The following is a 24,330-nucleotide window of genomic DNA, read 5'->3' on the forward strand; positions in this document are numbered from 1 at the left end:
TCCTTCTATCTTGTTTCCCTCCTCAGCACATTCCCGTGTCAGTTGTTAATCTTCAATTACAATTTCTTCTCCCGTTTGGATAACAGTTTATTCTTAATCTGGACTAGGTCCAAATCCTCCAGTACCTTAGCATTGCTTGATTACATTGCTCCGCAATTGCCTTTACAAAGGCATTCAATAATTCTTCTATTGTGGCCACTTTCAATACTCCGTATTTTGTGGTCTTCTCTTCTCATTATTAATTGTATCAACCTGTTTCTAATCTTGTCTGCGTTCAAGCAAGTTCTTTTACTATCGTCCGATACTATTGTCTTTCCTAACTTCTTTATCTACATCGCCTCGTGCCCTCTCTAGCTCTGAACCTTACCAGAATCCGAAATGACTCCCCGAGCTATAAGATTTTTCTTCTTCTTTCTTACATCGTGGTATGTCTTTGCCGGATAGATATTATACCGCTTACAAGTTGATGTTGGTGTCTCCTGCATATTCCTGACAACGAAATCAGCTTTCCGTCTCGGTCAATGTCCACTTAAGAGCTTGTGAACATTTCATAATAGTGAGGATTTACAATATTTAAAAAAAAAATAATAATTTAAAGGAGTAGCATATGGATTAAATAAATAAATATTTTTTCTTTTATATATGCAATATTAATTTAGTAAATGGACTTGGAAAAAACATTTAAGTTGTGCAAACTGTAAACGGCCCTGTGCCATGTTTCTACGGAAATGACGTAAGTGTTGCCCAAGAATATATCAGAAGTCTGAGTGATTATTTGTATAGAAAGCAAATAGAAGAAGTTTGAATTTGTTTTAACTTGATTGCATATTGTAAACCAGCACGTACAATAATTTACTTTCTACCACTTACATTAAAGCAAGCTCACTGTTACCGGAAAAATTTCATTATATCATCCTTGACTGAATTGAGTGAATTTGATAGACTTACACTATGTTGTCTTAATTTTACGATTATAGAGGCAGGCTCAAAATATGTTTCTATACAGTTATTGAACCTTCTCACTGTATGTGATATTTAATTATTCCAGATACAAACTGTAAATATATCGAAACAAATGTATTATGCACGATTTCCTAACAGATTAACTTAGCACTACCTGTACCACAACTAATTTATATTGGCTGCACTTTAAGCTCCTTTTTCATGAAAAATAATTTAAATCATGACAACAATTACCGCTATTCGTATATATTAGTTCACACTATTCATAAAATGTGCATTAAAATTACATTATTTCACTTTCATACCTCACGCACATGTTTAAACTTTGAAATAACTTAATTCACGAATCAAAAGAAGAATAGATTAGTCTTTAATTACTGAATTCCGAGATTCGAAAAATGAAATAAAACCTTTCAGTTGTAAGTGCTACGGTTATGCCGTACAACCTAAGAGAAACGATGACAGTGAGAACGAATGAAATGACGGAATGGTGAAAGGGGAGGAAGCAAGAGAACCTCGAGGAAAACGATGGGCATGATGTTTGTCCACAACAAAGCTCACTTGGCGCGAGCTCGATTCGAACTTCGAACCAGGAACTTAATGCACCTGAGATGAATGCGATCTCCTTCAGAGATTTGAAATGAATAGCAATTAATAGTATGTATTTGGGGTAGGGGCGGATGCAGGACCGACTTCTGGGGGGGCGGTGGGTTGTCATACTGCTATTTTTTAAGGGCTCCAAACTTTGGTATGAGTTTTATTTATATATAGAAAATAAGAAAGTTTCCTCTTGTGGGGGTCGATCGCCCCGATCGCCCCCCTCCTGGATCCGCCCCTGATTTGAGGTTGTCTTTAAACAAATTCTACACATAGGTAGATAGTTCACTTACCTCTTCGTAAAACAAAGAAATAAAATTAGTTAAACCTCCCACGTTTATACCATTTAGTCTAAATGAGACAGTGGATTACTGAAAATGAATAATGATGTATTTAAATTTTTATATTCCTCTATCGGAAATCAAAACCAGTACGGCTTGCGCTAAAAACACCCTAGCCACTTGACCAGCGGGAAGACTTACCTCTGCCTTTTTCAGTTCAGTTCAGTTAAGTTCGTTCCCTCTCATAATGAGTGGTTCTTGGTGTGCGTAAAGAACCATTCCCATTATAATTTCTCCCCTTTGTACCCAACCACTTTTCTTCTTTTCTAGATCAAATAGATCTATGAAAAACACTGGAAAAATATGTAATTATTTTAAATGAGATGTCGAAGAACTGAATCTCATGTTTCTATTCCTCAGAATTTCGATTTATATCTATATCTATATGTATCTATACATATATATGATGTTTCAAAACACCCCTGACATAGTATAAATGTGTTGTTATCAGAGTTACAATAAAATGTGAGAGGGAAAGCCGCCTCCAAATATAATGTTTTCAATCTCACATGAAGGATTTTTTAAAATCGATCGAGCCGTTTGGGTTGTACAGTCTTTATGTCTCCAATGTTAAATGAAAATTTAACGTTGACATTTACCTGGGACTGGGGGATGGAAGGACGGGACGGAGGTGGACAAATTTTGTAAGAGTATGGTGAATGGGGGCATGTTTGAAATGGGGGCTGTCCATCAACATTCACTTATGTTACGGATCGAGGTAAATGGCAACGTTTCATTTTCATTTAACATTGGGCGCATAAAGACTGTACAGCCTAAATTGCTCGTCCGATTAAAAAAAAAAAAAAAAAAAAAAAAAAAAAAAAGAAGAAGAAGAAGAAGAAGCACTTGTTTGTATTGAAAACGTCATATTTGAATACGATTTCTTCTCTTACATTTTGATGTAGCTCTAATAATAACAGAGTTACCCTATGCCAAGGGAATTTTGAAACAGCCTGTGTATATATATAGTTTTTCATTTCTCGTCGAATTTCCAATCAATTCTTATGTGTATGACACAAATCCTAAGCACTGTCTAAATTTGACGTTTCTAATTTACTACACGGTTTGGACTTGGTCAGTCAGTCATTCAGGACTTCGTATTTTATATGAACAGATTATTTTTCATTCTTTTCAATTTTTTATCATACTAATTAAGTTTTAATCCAACGTGCGACAGTAAGAACGTTGTACGAGGACCGGGCCTAGTGTTAAATCTGTCCTGCTTACAGATTGTTATTTTGAGCTAAAAATTATAGCCTATTATAAAATGTGTCAGCTATCTACAAGTTTGACGATAAAGAAGTGGATCATATTGTGCTTAGTCAAGCACAACTATGCATGGCCATAGCTGAAAATGAATCATGACAGGTAAATGAGATAATACTGTAGATAGATTTACGGTATCAAATGGCACAATTATCAGTCAGGATACGAAATGGTAACGTAAGACATGCCACTTTGAAAATCCGATTTTGAAAACACTGTATATCAAAATTTTATTTGTCTTTCACTTTAAGTGTGTTTTCGTCCCTGATATTCGTTTTACGATGCGATTTATCAATCTACTTTCCTTTCCAATTTAGAAACTAGTCTTCAATATGTATATCGTTCAGCAGCAAGTATATACTGTTCAGCAGCAACTATACAGGGTGTTTCAAAACAACACCGACAACGTTTGACAGGTGATTCCTGACACCAAGGTAAGACAAAAAGTATAAACCAACCTGGGTGCACAAATGCTTCCTTTCGGAGTTATAGGGTGTCGAAAACATGAAAAAAATGAACTTAAAAGGTCCATAATTCCAATACTATGGGTCCTACCGTAGTCGGGTCAAGACTTCACTTAGGAACTAGTATGTACCCTATCCAGATTATATTAACTTAAACATAACCTATGAGTTTACATTATAAAACAAAACCACAGTTTATTATAATGGTCTAAATTTTTATTATGTTACATCTACATTTACAGCAAACTACTCTTTATCTTCCGCTAGTAATAATTATGGTTTGTCCTCCCGAGGCATATCTCGACCCAGAAACACGATTTACATCTCCGGGATCACATAACAGCATACACGCTAAGATTATTAGTACCACCTGTAAAATAATAGTATCAACTTTGATGCATGATATTTGTTTCAAATAAAGCCAGTAAGGAATGCTCCAAGAACATTGCCAGAATGAACTTAAAAAGAATTAGTTTTTCTTACTTCTACAGGCTTTATACCAATTGTCCTATGTACTTTATTGTTATACTCATTAAACAATTATTGTAATATATCTATTCATTTATAATTTGCTTGAGTACTAATTTTTTCCACAAGTTTTGTTTAAGAGTTATATAAAACGTTCTGCGATATGTTGTTTTACGAAGACATACGCTCACAACGGTTGGCTCAAAATTGAAAAATTCGCAAAATATCATCTCCCTGTGACGTATGGTTCCCGAGATATGTCTCCTTAAATATCCTGAAATCCGAACTTTTTGGCCAATATCTGGGGAACAGTAAGAGTTGGCCAGAAGCCACTGGTTCCTTTTTGGTACGAAAATGTTCCCCGTCCTTTTAGGTATTGATCAACACCAATATGATCTCTCTATGACGTACGGTTCCCGGGATATGGCTCCTTAAATCTCCCGAAATCGGAAACTTTTTGCTTAATATCTCGGGAACGTTAAGAGTGACGCGAAAAATTCCAACACTTTCTCAGATAGTTTTTGATGCTTTTTTAAATGGAGGACTCAAAATTGAAAAATTCGCAAATTACAGACACACATGCACACAGACATAGACAATTCAGTAACGAACTTGTCCGTTGAAAATAATGGAAAAATAGTCTTCTGACTCAGAACACATTAACTCGGAGTTTTATTTTATTTTAGAAAAGAACAGAAGAAGACACATCAAGTATGAATCAAGAGCTTCGGTTAAACATAAGCCATTGTATTTTTCATTATATACTGTATCTCAGGTTTATGAAGGTTTTCGAAAAAGATATCATTCAACATAAGTAACAGAAACGATAATGCAACTGTATCGATGGAAGCTCCTTGGACGTATAAAAGTCGCAATTACTAATAACTTCATGCGGAAAATGATTATTAATATAATAAGATCTTCTTTCTTACCTCTCCCAGCCCTCGCCAAGTGAACTTTGTGGTGGACAAACATCGTGTGCGTGGGTTTTCTCGGGGTTCTCCCGTTTCCTCCCACTTTATTCATTCCACCATTTCATTCATTACTCATCATCACCGTCTCCTTTAGCCTAACCGGCATAACCGTGGGACGTAAAACTCAAAGATTTCATTTCATTTTTTTCTTTCTTACCTCAACCGTAGGTTGCTGACAACATGAAAATTTTAAAACATTTCTCTCCCTTGGGAGAGCTCTTTTACACTTTGATAAAATCTCTTCTTCGTAACTGCACATTCTATCCTTAGTAGTCCTCTTCCTGGTTTCCTTTCTGCCTTTCCCTCTATCAACACGGTGATCAATCGGAGTGCTGAATAAGATGGCCGAGCATGCTGTTTCTTCTTTTTGCTATTATTTTCATTATCTGTCGTTCTTCGTTAGCTTCCTTTAGTACGTCTTCATTCGTTTTCCTTTTGGTTCATGATATACACACATTCTGCGCCAACACCATATTTCAAATGCTTCCAGCTTGGATATTTCAGCTTTTCTCAATGTCTACGTCTCTGATTCACAAATCACCACGTTGCATATCAGAGTCTTGATAAATCGTTTTCGAACATCCAACGACATATTTCTTGATGTTGGCAGTCTTCTTTTCCTATTGAATGTTTGTTTAGCCTGCGCTATTCTGGAACTTAGGTCTTTTTTACTTCTTCCGTCCGAGGATATTAGACTTCCTAAATGGGGGAACGTCTTAACGTCTTCGATTTTCTCTCTCTCTCTCTCTCTCTTTCTCTCTAGCCGTGTGTTTGCCTCTTTCTGTCCTGCTCTTGTGCACTTTATCACTTTGGTTTTCTTCTATTTATTTTCATTTTGCATGTTTTTTGCAGTTAGTCATTGAAGTTTGAAAGTGCTTCCTGCAAGTCCTTTTCGTTGTCTGCTATCGGTGCTATGTCATCAGCATACCTTATTGTGCTGAAAACCTGGCCATTTACTTTTATGCCTTCTTTTTTATCAAAGAATTCTTTCATTCACTATATAGACGTTGAACAGGAGAAAAGAAAAATAAATCACAACTTTAATATATCCAAGAAGTTTCAATCAATACAGCTGCATTAACGTATCAGTACTTTACATCGAACTATTGTGCCTAGTGTTGTAAAGGCTTGGAAAAAAAAACGGAAATTTTGGGTAAAAAGAAACAGTTTTTTTTACCGTTTTCTTCCCGAGCTTGGTAAAAAGCGGAAAAATTGAAATTTTCATATGTTTTACTACATTATGCTTTTAAAATGAGAACTATTTTATATTTACTAGTTTACAGTTAAGATCATTGAGTAATTACGATTCTTGTGTTAGATTAGGGAAATTTTGTGGCAACAAATATATTTGCACCATTCCTTTAAAGTTAGCAGCGTGGTAGAACGGAGTTATGGCTACAGGAGATACTAAAATATAATCCTAGTTAGATTAATTATTATAACGCATTTAAATTATCTTAAGTAATCTTTGTTGCACATACAGACCTTTTTATGTGCAGTTGTTTATCAAGTTTTCGTTTAGTGACGTCAGAGTGAGTGACGTGTATTACCTTACGCCTTCTAGTGACAATACGTAAGTGCAGTTGTAGTAGCGAGCGGGAGACTACGAATATGCACAGACACACACACAGTTCGTGTTTAGTGTGGGTGCTGTGAGCTGGAAGTTGTTGTTCTGTAGGAAGCAGTCGTATGCAACTATCGTCGAGTGCGGTCAACACAGATTGTGTACCTAACACATAAGTGAGTTTAATATTAAGTGGAGTATAATTACGAGCTCCGGTGTGAGTTTTATAGTTACTGGAAGTTAGTGCTGCAGGAAGTTGGCACGTGTATGTCGAATTAATATTGGACTCCAGCCTGTGCACAGGACAGACAGACAGTGTGAAAATCACGTCGAATCTTCTAGAAGATAGGAAGATCAAGGGGAGCATTACCTATAAGTGAAGTTTTTTTTTTATCCTAGACGACGAAAGGAAACCACGCTTGCGGAAACTGAGGTAAGACACTCACGTATTTTATTTAATGTTTTTTTTCTTTTTGTAAAATTTCCAACATACTGGTTATGGGCCCAGTGTACTTACTGAAATTTTCCGAAACTGCTGTGTCTGGTTTTAAGTGCTTAAATAGTGCGACGAACGTCTTACGCATTATTTTAGGTGTGCTAGTGACATATGCATATTCTGAGTGAAGTGCAACTGTTGTGGTGTGAAGGGCAAATACAAGTAGATTTATTGCATTTTACGTTTCCTAGTAGTAAAAGTCAAGACGGTTGTATTCAAATGTACCTAGTAGGTTAGTTGGTCTGTGTCAGTTTTTTTATTTTTCTTTCTTTCTTTAAACACGAAGATGGATTTGTTAAAGAATATAAAGCCGTTATCGTGTGAGAAAGAGTGGCCCGTATGGAAAAAAAAATTAGGGACTTATTAGAATACCATGAAGGGACACTAGAAGTTATGGATGGCAAGTTACGAAAACCGGAACCGTTAGAAGATTCCGCTTCAGAAGCTGAAAAGAAGAAATATAGAGCAGAGGCTGACGTTTACCGGAGAGCTAATAGCTATGCCAAGTCGATGATAACTAGTGCAGTAACGGACGAAGTCTACCAGAATATAATGGAGAAAGATACGGCTGAAGACATGTGGTTAGCTTTAAAGAAGCTATTTGAGGTAAGTTCCACAGATCAATTGTTCAAGATTTATATGGAATTTCTCGCCTTTTCTTGGAGTGAAAGTGAAGATGTTTCCACACACATAGCTAAATTGAACAGTATATGGATGGGACTTAACAGTGGATTGAAGGACAAAGGACATACTGCATTACCGGATCTTTTGTTGATCTGTAAAGTGTTACATATCCTACCGAGTACTTTTGAAACATTCAAATCAAGTTGGATGTTACTGACCAAAGAAGTACAACGTATTTTTGATGAATTGACTACACAACTGTGTATGTTCGAAAGGAACTTTGTACAGCGGCCACCAGTAGGCAAGTACAAGGGTGCGCCTTCAGAGCAAGAAGCATTAGTAGTGAATCAGCCAAACCAATTACAGAAGAAGGTGAAGAAAGACGATATTTGTAATTACTGCAGACGTAGAGTGCATTGGGTTCGAACATGCAAAAAGTGGATTGCAGATGGGAAACCGCCTAAGAATAATAAGAAGAAGAATCAGAAATCTAGTGAACCCAAGTTGACAATTGTCTATTCTGCGAACGAAGAATGTTCTACAGAAAATGGTCCTTTTGTTTGGTGGATTGATAATGGTACAACGAAGCATGTAATACACACACCCGATTTCTTCCTCAATTATCAGAAGTTTGAGAACCCGAGTAGTATTCAGCAGCAGATAAAGAGAAGCTGCTTGCATTAGGGAAAGGTGACGTCAAAGTGCTTTCAAAAGTGAAAGGCAATAAAGTGGACTTAATCCTTAGGATGTGTAGTACGTTCCGAATATTACGAAAAATATGTTCTCAGTTTTGGCCGCACAGATAGGAATAGGAATAGTAAATTTACGTCCGCTACTACAGAGTGTTTGTTAGAAGTTTGAACAAGTCCCTCAAGAAATTGTGAAGAAGTGAATGTTGTGGTGTCTGATAAAGCTCTTTTACAATATTACCATAGCAGATGGGGACATCAGGACAAGCAACATATCAAAGATTTAATGAAGAAAGAGCTGAATATTTCTGTGAAAGATGAAAATGTTCTCTGTGACTGTTACGTTTACGGGAAAGCGCACAGACTACCGCTTAGTAGTAGAAAACCTTCATCTTCAGTGTGACAGTTATTATCAGCGGATGTCTGTGGTCCCTTTAGTGAATCGTTCCAGAAGTACAAGTACTTAGGTATATTCAGAGACGATTATTCAAAGTACAGGTTTGGTGTTTTTCTACATCAAAAGTCAGAAGTGAAAGATGCCTTGAAACAGGTGTTAGCCAGTTACAAGGCAGAAGGACACACCATTAGAGAGTTTCTTAGCGACAACGGAGGAGAGTTCGATAATGCCGAAGTACTGAAGATACTCAAGGAGTATGGCATCCATCAACGGTTCACAGCGCCTTATACGCCGGAACAAAAGGTGGCAGTGAGCGTGAGAATAGAACCATTGTGGAAATGGCAAGAACGTTCCTTTACTCTAACCAAGAAGTGCAATTTCTGCAAGACATGTGGGCAGAAATGGCCTCAACAGCGATCTACATTCTTAACAGGACCGGAAAATCTTCACAAAAGCGTGTCAGTCCATATGAACTCTGGAAGCAGAAAAGACCAAGGATTAAGCATATGAGACAGATCGGTTGCAAGTGTTACATGCACACTCCGGTACAGAAAAGAAGAAAGATGGACAAGAAAGCCAAGCAAGGATATCTCATTGATTACAATGGAGACGAAGCATATCGAGTCTGGATTAAAGAAGAAAGAAGAGTTATTATCTCCAGAGACGTCATTTTCAAAGAGAGTACACTTGAAGAAACTTCTAGAGAAGAAGTACAACTACGAACAAGGGACGTTCAGAATAGAGAACCGAAAGAGGTCTCAAAACCTATAGTCAAACAAGAATCGGTAAAACTGAAAGAAGAAAAGAAACCGCTAGTGTTTCCCAAGTCGAATACGGAAGAGAAACTTAATGGTCAGGGCATAGCGTTGCGAGACCGAGCGACTCTGAAGAAACCTGCAAAATACGACGATTATGTGATGGCCGTAGAAGAGTTAGTTAATGACTTAGACAGTCTCAGTTCCTATGACGAAGCCATACAAAGCAAAGAACGTTTTGAATGGAAGAAGGCAATGGACAAGGAAATAGAGTCGTTGCGCGAGAATGAGACATGGGAGCTATGCTAGTTACCGCAAGGAAAAAAGGCAATTCCGTGTAAATGGGTGTACAAGGTTAAGAATAACCCAGATGGTAGCATTGAGAAATACAAAGCGAGACTAGTGGCGAAAGGTTTTAGTCAGAAGAAAGACATCGACTACAAGCAGACCTTTAGTCCAGTGGCAAAACTTGGTACAATAAGAGCAATGTTGAGTGTAGCAGCGAATGAAGGACTACATCTACTGCAATTTGACGTACCCACAGCTTTTCTATATGGAAATCTAGAAGGAGAAATATATATATAAAGCAGGCAGAAGGGTACCAGGATGGCTTAGAAAAGGTGTGCAAACTTAAGAGAAGTCCGTACGGATTGAAGCAAGCCCCCCGTTGTTGGAACAGACGGTTTGGTGATTTCTTGCTTAATCAGGGTTTTAAGAAAAGTTATGCTGATCCATGCCTTTTTATTCGGGAAAGAGATACGGATAAGATTCTTTTAATTCTTTATGTGGATGATGACCTGGTCGCATTTAGTAACAAAGAAAAAGTTGATGAATTCCTAGCGACACTGAAAAGCGAATTCAAGATAACTGTTCAAGAAGAGCCTCACTACTTCCTGGGATTGGAAATAGAGAGACGTGGTAATGACGATATCAAGATACATCAGACAACATACACCAAAAGACTACTTCAGAAGTTCCATTTTGATGTGTGTAGAGCAGTAACAACACTTGTTATTAAAATGGAAACATGTGAAAAAGAAAAGGTAAACAAAGACTATCCTTATCGCAAGGCAGTGGGTTGTTTGATGTATCTAATGCTAGGTACGAGGCCAGATATTGCCTACAACAGTGTGAGTGTGCTTTCAAGAACTCTTGAACATCCTACAGACACTGATGTCATGAGACTAAAACGTGTATTTAGGTACATAAGAGGTACCGTTGAGCTAGGAATTGTTTATCAGCATAACAAGAATACAAGTATTCTTAAATGCTACAGTGATGCTAACTTTGCTGGTTGTGAGAAAACAGGGAAGTCAACCACGGGAGTGCTTGTGCTGTATTCTGGATAAGTTGGTTGTCAACGTCAAAGTATGGTAACGACCTCAACCACAGAAGCTGAACTAGTAACAGCTACAGAGGCGGCGAGGGAAGTCATCTGGCTAAAACGTTTTTTCCAAGAGATTACACGACTGGAGAAGATGCCCGTCATTCAAGTAGATAACAGCGCAGCGGTGAGACTTGCAGAGAACCCGGAATTCCACAAGAAGACCAAACATATTCAGACCAAGCAGTTCTTTATTCGCGAAAGGGTAACTCAAGAAGAATTAGGGATGAACCAGCTGTCAACAAAAGAACAGCTGGCAGATTTGCTGACAAAGCCTCTCATGAAAAATAAGTTAGCACTACTTTGTAACAAGATAGGCCTTATAAATTAGAACATACCTAGTTGTATATACATTAATTATATATATGTATGTAACTTTGATATTGTTATCCATGTATCATAATATTGACGAAAACTTTGTCAACAAAGGAAAGTGTGCACATACAGACCTTTTTATGTGCAGCTGTTTATCAAGTTTTCGTTTAGTGTCGTCAGAGTGAGTGACGTGTATTACCTTATTCTTCGCCTGATGCTAATCTTATTTGCTTTAATGTGTCTTCAGGATATATGCAACGTATTTCACAAGCACGAAAAATACTTAAAGCAACAGCTTTTAATTTTACTTTTTAGTTTCCTGACTTCTGATAAGAATCCCTCTTTATTATTTGTATATTTTTCGAATAACTCAAAAAGAGAGGTGATCTTATTTACATGTATACACATACACCGCTCAAGTGCATACATTTCAGCAGCGACAAATATTAAAGAATTTAACATATGAAACTTCCGTTCGTTATTATTAAAGACCTTATTTTGGATATAAAGGGCACCAAAACTGTCACCAATGAACTTAGGGACCCCAAAACCTATGATTCGACCTAGTGGCACTTGAAACTCAACAGTAAGAAATGTGACAGTATTACTATTACTTTGAAAAAGTCTCCTGTTCCCTCCACATACCATATCAACGATTCCCCTATCACACATTCTGCTAGTCATAACGATCTTGGTGTCATCTTTGATTCAAAACTCACCTTCTCTGACCACATCTCCTCAATACTAAAGAATTCAATGCGCATGTTGGGACTTCTTTATCGATTCACCGAACTACGCACTGTTTCTTCATTAGCAACTTTTTATAAGACTTTAATAGCGCCCAAGATCGAATACTGCTCTCCCATATGGGCCATGGCAGCACCTACACATCTCTCCAGACTTGATTCTGTTCTCAATTTCTTCATTGCTATAGTCCGATTTCGTGTTCCTGCACTCCGAATATTATCTAGGAAGGAGCTCTTGCGACGTCTTAATATTCAGACTCCTGAAGTACGCAGAATTATCTCTGACCTGAAATATCTACATAAAATAGTTAATGGAACCTTAAGATCGGAAATATTACTTCAGGAACTATCCTTACGTGTCCCTTCCCGCATCACTCGGAATACCCACCTATTCCATCTTGCCCGTCCTAGGTTGGCTGTTATACAGAGGTCTCTTTTTTTATAGAATACCAAACAGTTATAATCAAGTAACAACTGATGTGGACATTTTTTCGAGCTACCCAGTGTTTGAAAGAGCAATTAAACGAGCTTTGACGGAATAGTTTTACTTTTACACTCTTTTTTTTCTATGTTGTTGTTATTGTTGTCTTGTTTTTTTTCTTTCTTTTGTTAGCATGTCCCTGTGTAAAATGGCAAAGTTATGCTGTATCTGGGAAATTGTTCAATAAATAAATAAAATAGTATCGGTCATTTTCAATTACTTTTACATGTCACCTTCCACCTTCAGGAGTACTAATGGGGGCTGAATTTGGATTTAAGCGGCATCGGAAATGTCACTGTTCACATCAGCGACCCCGAAAACTATGGATTCAACACTGCTATACTTTTCAATCATTTGTGTATATCTCCCCTTCCCCTCCCTTAAGTTGGAGGCCTGAATTTTTATTTAAACAGCATCTTTAAGTTTTACGTGCTAGGGTTATGCCGGTTAGGCTAAAGGAGACGGTGATGATGAGAGATGAGTGAAATGGTAGAACAAAGAAAGTGGGAGGAAACGGGAGAACCCCAAGAAAACCCCCGAGCACGGTGTTTGTTCACCACAAAGTCCACACGGCGGAGCTGGGATCGAACTAAGGACCCCAAGCACCGGAGGTGAATGCTCTACCACTGAGCCACATTTATTTAAACAGCATCGGAAATGTTACTGTTCATCTCAGCAACCCCGAAAACTGGATTTGACATTAATATCGGTCATTTTCGATGATTTTATATAGCTCCCCTCTCCTTCCCCCAAATTGCAGTGCTGAATTTGAATTTAAGTTTCATCGGAAATGTCCCTGATCATCTCAGCAACCCCCAAAACTATGGATTTGACATTAATGTCATTCATTTTCGATCATTTTACATATCTCCCCTCTCCTGCCCCAAGTTGCAGTGCCTAATTTGAATTTAAGCTTCATCGGAAATGTCACTGTTCATCTCAGTGACCCCGGAAACTATGTATTCGACACCAAGATCGGTAATTTTCAATATATATCCGCACTTCCTTCCTCCAAGTTGCACCTTCAAACTGAAATGATAAAAACCATCCCAGGCCTGTTGAAAATTTTTATCGAGATCAATCTGGTGGTTCAAGACTTGTTAAGTTACAAATATAGTCACTTTTATTATATATATATATATATATATATATATATATATATATATATATATATATATATATATATATATATATATATATATATATATATATAGATAGATAGATAGATAGATAGATAGATAGATACATAGATAGATAGATAGATAGATAGATGGATAGATATAGATATTGATAATTTGTCGCAGTAGAAAACAAGTATTTGTTTATATACAAAATTTTGTACATGAAGTTTATATTAAAGTCTGTATTTGAATATTAAATAGTAGTAATTATATATCTTAGTGCATGAGTATTGATGAAATTTGCCTACTGCTATTTCTTTTAAGAAGAAATTTGGTTAAATTAAAAATATTTCACCAGATCAAAGAGCGCATTAAGAACTCAGTTTCATTCTAGAGCCCTATTTGTTGCAACAGAAACACTTCATGATGGTGGACGTGTATGCAATTGTAAAAGATCTGTAATTAATGCACAACCACGAATAAATGACTAAAGAGCACACTGTATATATATATACAGTATGTATATACATGTACTTGTTGGCGAAAAATTTTCTTCCTCCTGCACATCAAAGGATTACACCGAAAAGATTACAAAGGTAAAAAAAATATTATTATAACATTAATACAATTATAATATTAATATTATTAAATATTATATATATAATAAAGCTTATTTTTTTTTACCTTTGTAATCTTTTCGGTGTAATCCTTTGATGTGCAGGAGGAAGAAAATTTTCCGCCAACAATGAATAGTACAAAACTCCACACTATATTGTTATGTGTACCTCTTGAACTTGAGCATTTTCTGTACTTTTTACTTTCCCTCTCTGTATTTTTACTTTCCCTTTCTGTATATATGCACCTCTAAGGCGCACACAAATGATAAAAAACTGACTCGAGTAAAGCGTATCTCTTTACAGTGTACACTCTGTAAAGAAAAAATAGCGACACTTGCTCGGGAATGGTTTTCGCAACATACTTTAATCAATATGATTTTTTACATGAATTCCTGATAGTATTACAATGCATATTCCTAATGAGCAGTTCATTCTTAATACTTGCGCCAAAGTTTCAGGCTTTTGACATGAATTTAATGAATTTATATGCATATATAAGTAGCTATGTGTGTTTTGAGCAAAATCGTTTATAGGAAGAGTTATACATAAAACTGAAAAAGATCAACAACAATAGCAGAAAACAAGAAATGGAATTTCTTAAGGGTAAGACATATTGTGTGCAAACATCGGGAAATACCATACACCAAACTAGTATTTTGAATGTGCACCATGGGCTTTCTGCAGTGCAGCGAATCATCGGAGCCCTTTGGTAACAAGGCTCTTGCAAAATGCAACCTCGATTTCACGGAATAACACCCAGATTATCTGTTCCTTGAATTCCATTCTATGTGAGATAGTTGTCTATTGAATCTTCTGCTCATATTGATCCACAAATTTTCAGCTGGATTCATGTCAGGTGAGTTTGTAGGCCACATGAGTCTCTAAATAGTCATATTCTTGAACCACGTATTAACGAGTTTCGCTCGGTGACATGAAGCATTATCGTCCTGGAAAAGGAAGTAGTCCAAATTTTCTTCAGAAAAGTCATCTGTAGCTGTTGTAAGAACATTACGTACCAGAATTTGAAGATATTTTCGTGCATCAAACGATCCTTCACATATATCCGTCGTTCTGACGTCTTTAACGGTGAACCAAGCCCATACCATTACTCAGTAACTGAATATTTGCATCACTTAAGCAAAATCCTTGTCAAGTTCCTTGCTTGTTCGTATCCACAACTTCACACCACCATCGTTTCCCACTATTCTAAACTTCTTTTCAACGAAGAAAACGACGTACTTGCAGTTGTCATAACTTCAAGTTGCATATCGACTCACAAAACTACATGTTGAAGTACTCTGTGTTTTATCCGTTTCGACTTTCTACGCGGTTTCTTCTTTGTAATATACTCTTCATACAGTCAAGACAATACAGTTGTACGAGTAACTGCAGTTCCAAGATCATGTCAAATTACAGAAGCGTTTTTTTTGGGGGGAATCACTCCTTAAATCTGCAGTGCTATAGCAATCTGTTCTGGGTGATGCTTTCTTTTTTCTTTCACACTGTTGACGAAGGGACGATTTGTTATGCTGTTTCCACTTGTGAATTACTCTTCCTGCCGTAGAATGATGGATTTTCAGTATTCCATCTATTCCCTTAGAGATTTGCCTTAGCTGCGCAAATCATGAATTATGTCCTGTTCATATGACAACAAATCACATTTCTTACCCATCTTATTTATTTACAATATCACACACAAACAACGCTGGACAAGAACAATTTTGCCACTTGACACTGTCCAAACAATGAGAAAGCAAAGAACAATCATAAAATGCTATTTACTCAGCCTACACATCACAAATGCAATGCAAAATTGGCACTACAATAATTTACGAGACGCACTCAGTGCCATCTAGCAAAAATATTACTGATACACAAACAATTGGCAAGCGATGTCGTACACCACAGGTGTCACAGATAACGCAAATGAACTATCCCACTCTTCGTTTCTTTTTATTCCTCTTCTAACAGGCTTCCACTATGGTTTTATGTGTAAGTTAGCTTAAAAATTGAGGTGTCGCTATTTTTTCTTTACAGAGTGTATTAAGTAGAAAATTCATTAAATATAAAAGAAAGTGGTTGCATAAAATATTAATAAACAGATCAAGATATTTAGAATTTAATGTATAGTAAATATTGTACGTTACATAGGATTAATGTAAAACCATGATTAAAATTAACAATAAAGCATAATAAACCATAATTTGCAAAAAAATAAAGCATAATTAAACAAAAAGTAAAGCATAATAGGGTTGCTCTACTAATCATTATCACTCTGTGAGCGATATACAATACATTTTACAGCAGCATTACATCGCCAACTGACTTATAATATTATTAGAACTTTACAAGCATTTAATGATTAACGAAGTTGAATAGGAGCATAATTTAAAGGGAGCTGGGATTCAGTATACAATTTAATCAATGACATAGCAATATGTATACCAATGAAAATGTGATACTCTGATTATGTCGATGTAAAACCTCTTTCCAAGATAAACTTGAAATGTTGGTGGAATACTAATTTTATATCAGATCACAATGAATCAATAGTTACCTGGGATACTACAGTGCTAGGATTAGCATATGTCCTCTTTTACCTTTCCATGGGGGGTGTAGATGCAAAAGTGGCAATCTCCACTCGGCCGATTTTTTCAGGACGAGCGATTAATTGATATCTCGTAAACCCCATAAGATTTTAAGGTACAGATTTTTTGGCATAGTAGATTGTAGCAATATTAGGGGGTTGAACATAAATTTTCCTCAGAGCAAGTTCATTTTTTGTAATTACTGTTTCAAAATTGGAGATTGCAAGTTTTGAAAATGAACGTGAAGAGTTTTTCACAAACATTTCCCTTTTGGGGGAATTTTCTCCCCTCAGGTGCACGATAGGGGTATGCACTTTATCCGTTCGAAAGGCTGATTCATGCCGAAGAGAACGAGGTACGATGCATGATTTTAGGATACATAGTGATAATACTGTAGATACTTTACTAAACTCATTGACTAAAAATGTGTAAATAAAGCAAAAATTCAAATATTGGAAAAGTTCCTGGCACATTTCTATTTACTCTAGGATCATGATTTGTATCTCGCTTTGTTCCAAATAAGAGTAGGTTTCCAACGGTACCACTTCTATATGTCTATAAATGTTCCTGAGGGAAGAAATTTAGAACAAAAGGGCAATTTTCTCCTGCAAAAAGAAATCCTTTTTTCGATTTGGGCGGGATTTTCCCGCTTCTGGTACATAATAGAGAAATTTGAGTGCTAAATTTGGAAACTCTGCTTTATAACAAAACCGACGAGGTACAAACTATGTTTCTACGATTAATAGGGATGCGTTACGAATTTTTTTAAAAAGTTCTAATATTTACCCTTTTCTACAAGCTGCCTTTGTTGTTTGTGACGTCACTGCCCCCAGGCATCCCACACGTGACTGCAATATGCCCATAAAACAATGTTCTTTGATGCTTCCGTACCTGAATAACTGAAAAAAAAAAAAAAAACGATGTGCAAAGCTTTACTAGAGATTTATAAAGCAAATTCCGAAGGTCGACGCCATGGCCTGTATACAGGCCAAAGAATTTAAAAGGGTTAAAGTTTTTGCTGTGTTGACAATAGAACAGGTGATAGGCCTCGGTGTACATTTGTGAAGCAGTGAACTAGTACAGACTTGTTGACTCATTACAAACTAGTGAGTAAGTTTGGAACGATTCCAGGCAAGCGACACAGTCGCCATGGCAACGTCTGACGCCAGCGGGCCTCTGACTGGCTGAAGTGGAGATTGTCACTTTTGAATCGCATCGGGTAGTGGAGATTGCAAGTTTTGAAAAAAAAATCGTGATATTCGCCTTCAGTTTCTACTGCGAAGATGTAGGTTTTGATCCAAACAGACTTCACCGCTCGGTCGGGGACCCTTCAAACAATACAGTGTCTCCTCAATTTCTAACTCAATTTCTCAAAAAATTGGAGATTGCCACTTTTGCATCTACACCCTCATATAACTTTTAAAGAAACCTAAAATACCCTCTGTTTTGATGTCTGTCATACGGTAATAAATCTATACAGTGCGTAAGGATGACCCTTCTAATTACAGTGGTTCGTATCTAATAAGAAAGTGGACTTACTTCACACAAAACTTAGAAACGCTACAAAAACTAAACGAAACCTGACGAAAGCTTTGAAAGTATTAGAAGCTAACATGATAGGAAAGAAAACTACCGACAGTTATTTGATACAACCAGTGTTTCTTCCAGGCATGTTTTTTGGTGGGCACTGCCCCCCGTAGCTCTGAGAGTGCCCCCCAGAGGACACCAAAATAATACGTCTATAATATAGCCTAAAAATAAATAAAATATTACTAGCAGTGCCCCCAGAATATTAAGAGTGCCCCCGGAACATTTCTTTCTGAAAGAACGGCTGGATACAACAACTGGGTTAAAAATTAAGCCGACAATTTTTACAAGAAACATATTCTATTTTACATACTATTCATTTTTTTTAAATATGCCTTTAAAATTAGTTCTATATGGATTCACCGGAAACCCAAATCATGTTTTGGGTACCAATAATTTGTATGTTAATGTGTTGTTATGGTTGTTGTGTTTGTGGCTTGCTTTAGTGCAGTGGTTCTGAAGCTAATTCCTATCATGACCCCCATTTTATCACATTTTCTTGCCAGCTACCCCTTGGTTCGCAATAAGCTTGAGTGGGATTTTTAATATACCTATTACGGAGATCTCAAGATATCCGTCTATTTCCATAACAGTAGAATCCATTTCTTGCACATAGCGGCTACAGTAACTTTCCTAAAAGCGAATGGATTAAAACCAAAGTTTGTCAATTCATTCATATTATAAATATTGAATCCGATCCGTCATACTGTTTCAAAATTGAAATTTTAAAACTTCATAATTTTGGGTCATATGATAAAAAAAAAATAAAATGATTTCTAATTTTGGTTTTAAAAAAAACTTGGACAGTTAAAAGAAGTTTAGTATTTTAAGTGAGTTGATAATGTACGTGACGAAGATTGAACCAGACATTACCGGACTGGTGAAATTACACCATGCTCAGGTATATCATTAGCTTTCAATTTTAATTGTATTTTAATTTTTCAAGTTTGTTGAATTTGCATTTTTCTGATATTTCAATATGCAGATCTCATTAGTTTCGTATCACCTCTTTCATTTACATTGATTTTTAAACAACTCTGCACCTGTTGAAAATGTTTTATAGACCTATATATATATATATATATATATTTTGTTAACACTATATATAAAAATAAAAATATGCATATCAGAACAAAAATCAAAATAATATTTTAAAATATTTTCCGGTATTAGATTCTAATTATATTTATCTCTTCCGCTTATGTTCGAGACCCGCAGGTTGAGAAATCCTGCTTTAGTGTACTAAAGCTGTATTTTGTCTATTGGTAAGAGAGTTCACCACGTACCTCTAAAGCAAGCACGATTAAAGATGCGATACCAATGTGCAATGCTACTTTTTCTATAACATCAGCAATGACCGCCCAGCATCCCTCCTGGTAAATATTGCCACTGCGGTCTTTGCAAGATGATGGAGGTTTCTTTTTCTTTGCTAGTGTCACCCAATCTTCAGGTCCATCAACTCCACAGCATCGTTGCTGGAATCAAAATAAGATCATTTAACGTAATACGATCGAATTCGTTTTCTTTTCAATTACTGATCTTCAACTACATTTCAATAATCAACAGTTTTGCAGTGACGTGCATGTCCATCCAAGTAAATCAAACACTGCTTGGTTAAAGAAAATTGAACAATTTTCATTTCTTATTTCTATGCTTACAAGAATCATGATATACAAATCCATTCTTAAATTTTCTGGTTATTTGATTATGAAATACAGAAATATTTCTAAGTCACTTTGTGTCACATGACCGGCGAGCATGTACATACATGTGCACAAAATTTGGCTCCTATAATGTAGTTCACGGTTCTTTGCAATTTTTATATTTTTTTTTCCGCCCGTGGCAGTAGCGTACGCAGGAATTTATTTCGGGGGAGGTTCAATACAATAATTCTAATACAATATCACGGTATTTTGTATTAGAATTCATAAAATTGCCCCTAAAATTAGGCTAAATTTACACAAAAGTCGAAACTTCGGACGGGGGGTCCGGACGTCCTTGACCCTTGGCTAAAGTTGAGTGATTAGTAGGTCTAAGTAGAGATGATAAAAAGCATTTCCTGTATTAAAATGATCCTACAAATAATTAAAAACCATAAAATTATAAGCAAAAAACAAGATTAAGTCAGATTGACTGTATACTAGCAATCCGTTATCGTGGGATTTGGAGCAAATTGAAACACAATTTCTAGTAAAGGAACTGATTATGGAACGGAAGAGAGAGAGAGAGAGAGAAGGGAGTAATATATTAATTTTGTTGGTTTAGACTTAGTGTCTAGATTGTCTACCAAATATATATTAGCTACTGCCAAGGGCGCCGATTTCTCTGTAAATTTGGGGGGGGGGGGCATTCAGATGCAGAAAGTATACATGAGGATTTTAAGACTAACTTTTTTCGTGCTTCGGAAGAGAAAAGTACATTTTCTTATGCAAATGAGGATGCTGAATACGAAAATAAAAATAAAAATGCTGAATTGGTTCGAGTTTATGTGTAATCGACAGAAATATGTGTTACATAGTGCTCACACTTTTAGATTCTTGAATTTTCTATTTGGTATTTAACTTAAGTAGTTAATGCTTCAATTTTGTTCATCCGAGTGGTTCATATGTTATTGGCTTTAGAATAAACCAAGCTAGCAAATGGTACTATATGCATGTGTATATGATGTATAAGGTAAAATTGGGAATTTCCCGTCCAAAAATCTCTTTTTCAAACGTAACACCTCCTGGTACGCCCCAGGCCCGTGACACCGGGGACTCGGAAGACCGTGCCATGCACCATATTCACCGGACCTTGCGCTATAGATAGATGCCTTAGCAACTAAATAATTTATTTGATGATATAAAATATCAATACTGGGTTATGGTGATGTGGAACCAGATATTGTAATATTAAATACATGTAGTTCTTTACCTTAAGTGATACCTACATTTTTTGAAATTACACTCACGAAAGCAAGGTTATCGCTTGTTGAAATTACACTCACCCAAGTTTCCTTCGTACATACTGATTGATTTAATTATTTCAATGTAGTTTAAATTCAACACTAACCTTTTTTTTTTTTTTTTTTTTTTTTTTTTAAATCAGGTAACCGATTACATCACATCGTCAATTCAACTCGTCAACTAAATCTCGACTTTCAATGTTCCTTCAACATTCATGTATACAAAAATATCCCGCTATAATCATGCGAGTAGTGCGTGCGTGTTTGGTGCACGTTGTCCCGGGTTCGAGTCCTGGTGGGGAAACAAAATTACTGTTGTTAATCATTTGTGCTTAAAGCGAGACCCTGAACTAAATAATTTCATTTGATTTTCTTAACTTCATATCTCAATACCTCACAACACCAACTCTCCATGTATAGTTGTCGCTCCCTGTGCCCCCGTTAAGTGCATAACAGTTAACTTTTCCCTACCAACCAGCCTTGGTTAATAGATGTCGATACTTTCGTTGTCGATTATCTGATGCTAATAGATCGCTAGCGTGAGAACATTTTAGAAGGGAACTACAAGATTCAAACATTAATATTTCTTAATACAATACATGATTTAAGCTGTATATAACCTTATTCGTGATAATAACCATTACAGTGTTAAATGTCGTTACTTACGTTCATTGTCTGTGGACAATACGTGAATTAAACATACGGTCTAGTAATTAACACTATCATCTTTCGTTCTCAAAATTTTAAAGTTACCAGTGTGTTCTGTGATCTACATTAAATAGGTTTGCTTCTTCCATAGCCATACAGGTGACGAGATTGTTAAACTTTAACAAACAATTAATGCAGTCAATAAATATGACATTGTCGTCCTCAAAATTACTGTTCCGGTACGGTTCATGTGATTCTCGCCCATGACTAAATATTATGATAAAATAATGATACCATTCAAATAAGTCGACTTTACTACAAAATGGCTTCATTGCATTCCTATCTTGTTTCCTATTAAGCATTATTATATGTGTGTGCTTCTCCGTCATTATTATTTCTTCCTACCATTAAATATTTTTAAAAATTCGATTTCACCGTATGTTTTGCGTTAAAACCTAGATACCCGATAGTAATCATATACACTACATAATACGCGAAACAAAGTAATCTCCCTATTGATTATTATAAAAACATCCCAGTCTGTGTGTTACACACGTTTGTAACATTATATTCACGATACTAATTCTTGTCTCCCATACTGTTTAACATATCCTGCTGGTTTCGTGGCTAGCCTGTACGCCTTTCCGAACGCTTGTACCCGAGTTCAATTTCTGACTCTTCTTTCACATAGACTAGCTTGGAGTATATGCCTAAGGTGTAAAACTTAAAGTGAAAGACTATATACTCTATACGAAATGTGCCTGTCCAGCATTCATATAGTAAAATCGAGACACAACTTTGAGCGGTCAAGGTAACAGCTTTCAAATAGTCCTTCCATTTACAACACAAGAATCCTAACCAAGTTTATGACCAAAGTAGATCACAAAGTCAACATATAAATTAAAATACTAACTACGTATATACTGTATTTTAGTTCACGTGTCAATTTCAAATAAGAATAAAGCTCCCTCGCGGCTAAGCGGTGAGCATATACATCTTTCAGCGCGAGAGACCTGGGTTCGATTCTCAGCGAAACCTCCCGTGGTTCGTATTTCACAGTAAGCTGTAAGTTCACGTTTCATATAGCCTTGGTACTCAAAGAGGATATTAAACCCAAAATCGATTCAATCAATTAAATACTAATATTTGTACTTTTAAGCAACGATAAGAAATTTCTAAATTTTCTCATTAAATGATTGCAATTGTATCACAATTAAACCCACATCACACACAAAGACTTATTCAGCTTCTGCATTTCGAAAACTTAACATTCTTCCAGGTGCACTTTAAATTGAAAAAGGTTGGTAACTACTGATATATGCAAACGAATATAAAACTATTATTTGTCATTTAAAATCAAACTTATGTTGAGTTGAATAAGACTAACAAAAGAGCAAGAAGTAATTCAAAGAAAATGTAGGTTATCCAGTTCTTTTCCCCTAATGTAAATTCTAATATCACATACATACGGTTGTCCACAAGGCAAGCTGAGACAGAAGTTCCTTGACGAGAAAGAGTTCTTCCAATAACAACATAGGCGTATATACTTTCCAAGACGAAAAATCACTTTCACGAAGCCTTTTCGTGGAGGAATAGCCTTAACTCTTATTTCATAGTCAACCATACTAAGGAACTTTACTCCAGGCCTTTTGCTCCACTTGAAATTAAATCAAGATTTAGTCAAATGAGCTAAATGAGCCAAATGGCTAAAATAAGCCAAACGGGCAAAACGGGTCAAACAAGCCAAACGGTCAAAGTCAATCAGGTCAAACGAGTTTAAGTTCACATTCGATCGAGTAGAAACGAATATATTGGGTAACGAGTAAATAAGCAGTTACCCGTTTATCCGAAAATTTCGAGCACCAATTTTTAATTCTTTCTTCCAATATTTTAAGAAGAATTGGAGTGAGAAATGGCCAAGCTTTAAGAAAGAAATTTTTCATAACAACAACGTATGATTGTTTTTTCTGATAACGAAACATAAACACTTCACACCATGATACATAGTAACACGCTTTCTTTGGCTAAAAGAGTTTGCATTATGTGTGCGTTACATCCATATTTTAACAAAATATACATATCAATATAAGAAAGAATAGTTCCTATTTACAAATTTTGGTTGAACGGTTATATGGAACGTGTTTAAAATGGCGAACGAAAATATTATTATTTCTAGCAGTGAGAGTAATAGTGGAAGACGTTCGGAATAATTGATCGGAAAGAATATCATTTCAGACACATTTCTGACTCATACTAGGCCGGAACATGACCCTTAGGGGTCGTATTCATGAATTGTTTGCT

At 36.1% G+C, this 24,330-nt stretch overlaps 1 protein-coding gene across 2 annotated transcripts in view; it reads right to left on the minus strand.

Annotated features, from left to right (window-relative positions):
• Positions 1-3,835: 3,835 nt before the first annotated feature.
• LOC145662075 (leukocyte surface antigen CD53-like) overlaps positions 3,836-24,330 on the minus strand; it is a 101,804-nt gene continuing 81,309 nt past the window's right edge. For both annotated transcript variants that reach the window (XM_081727413.1, XM_081727412.1), the window contains 2 exons: positions 19,724-19,912; positions 3,836-4,001 (listed from right to left, as the gene is read on the minus strand). In XM_081727413.1, coding sequence (XP_081583539.1) covers positions 3,885-4,001; positions 19,724-19,912 — 306 coding nt within the window. In that variant the 3' untranslated portion in view covers positions 3,836-3,884. The remainder of the gene's footprint in view (positions 4,002-19,723; positions 19,913-24,330) is intronic.

Source organism: Thermobia domestica, chromosome 10 (genome assembly GCF_964235325.1).
Source record: "Thermobia domestica chromosome 10, izTheDome1.hap1.1, whole genome shotgun sequence".
In the NCBI taxonomy this organism is placed as follows: domain Eukaryota; kingdom Metazoa; phylum Arthropoda; class Insecta; order Zygentoma; family Lepismatidae; genus Thermobia; species Thermobia domestica.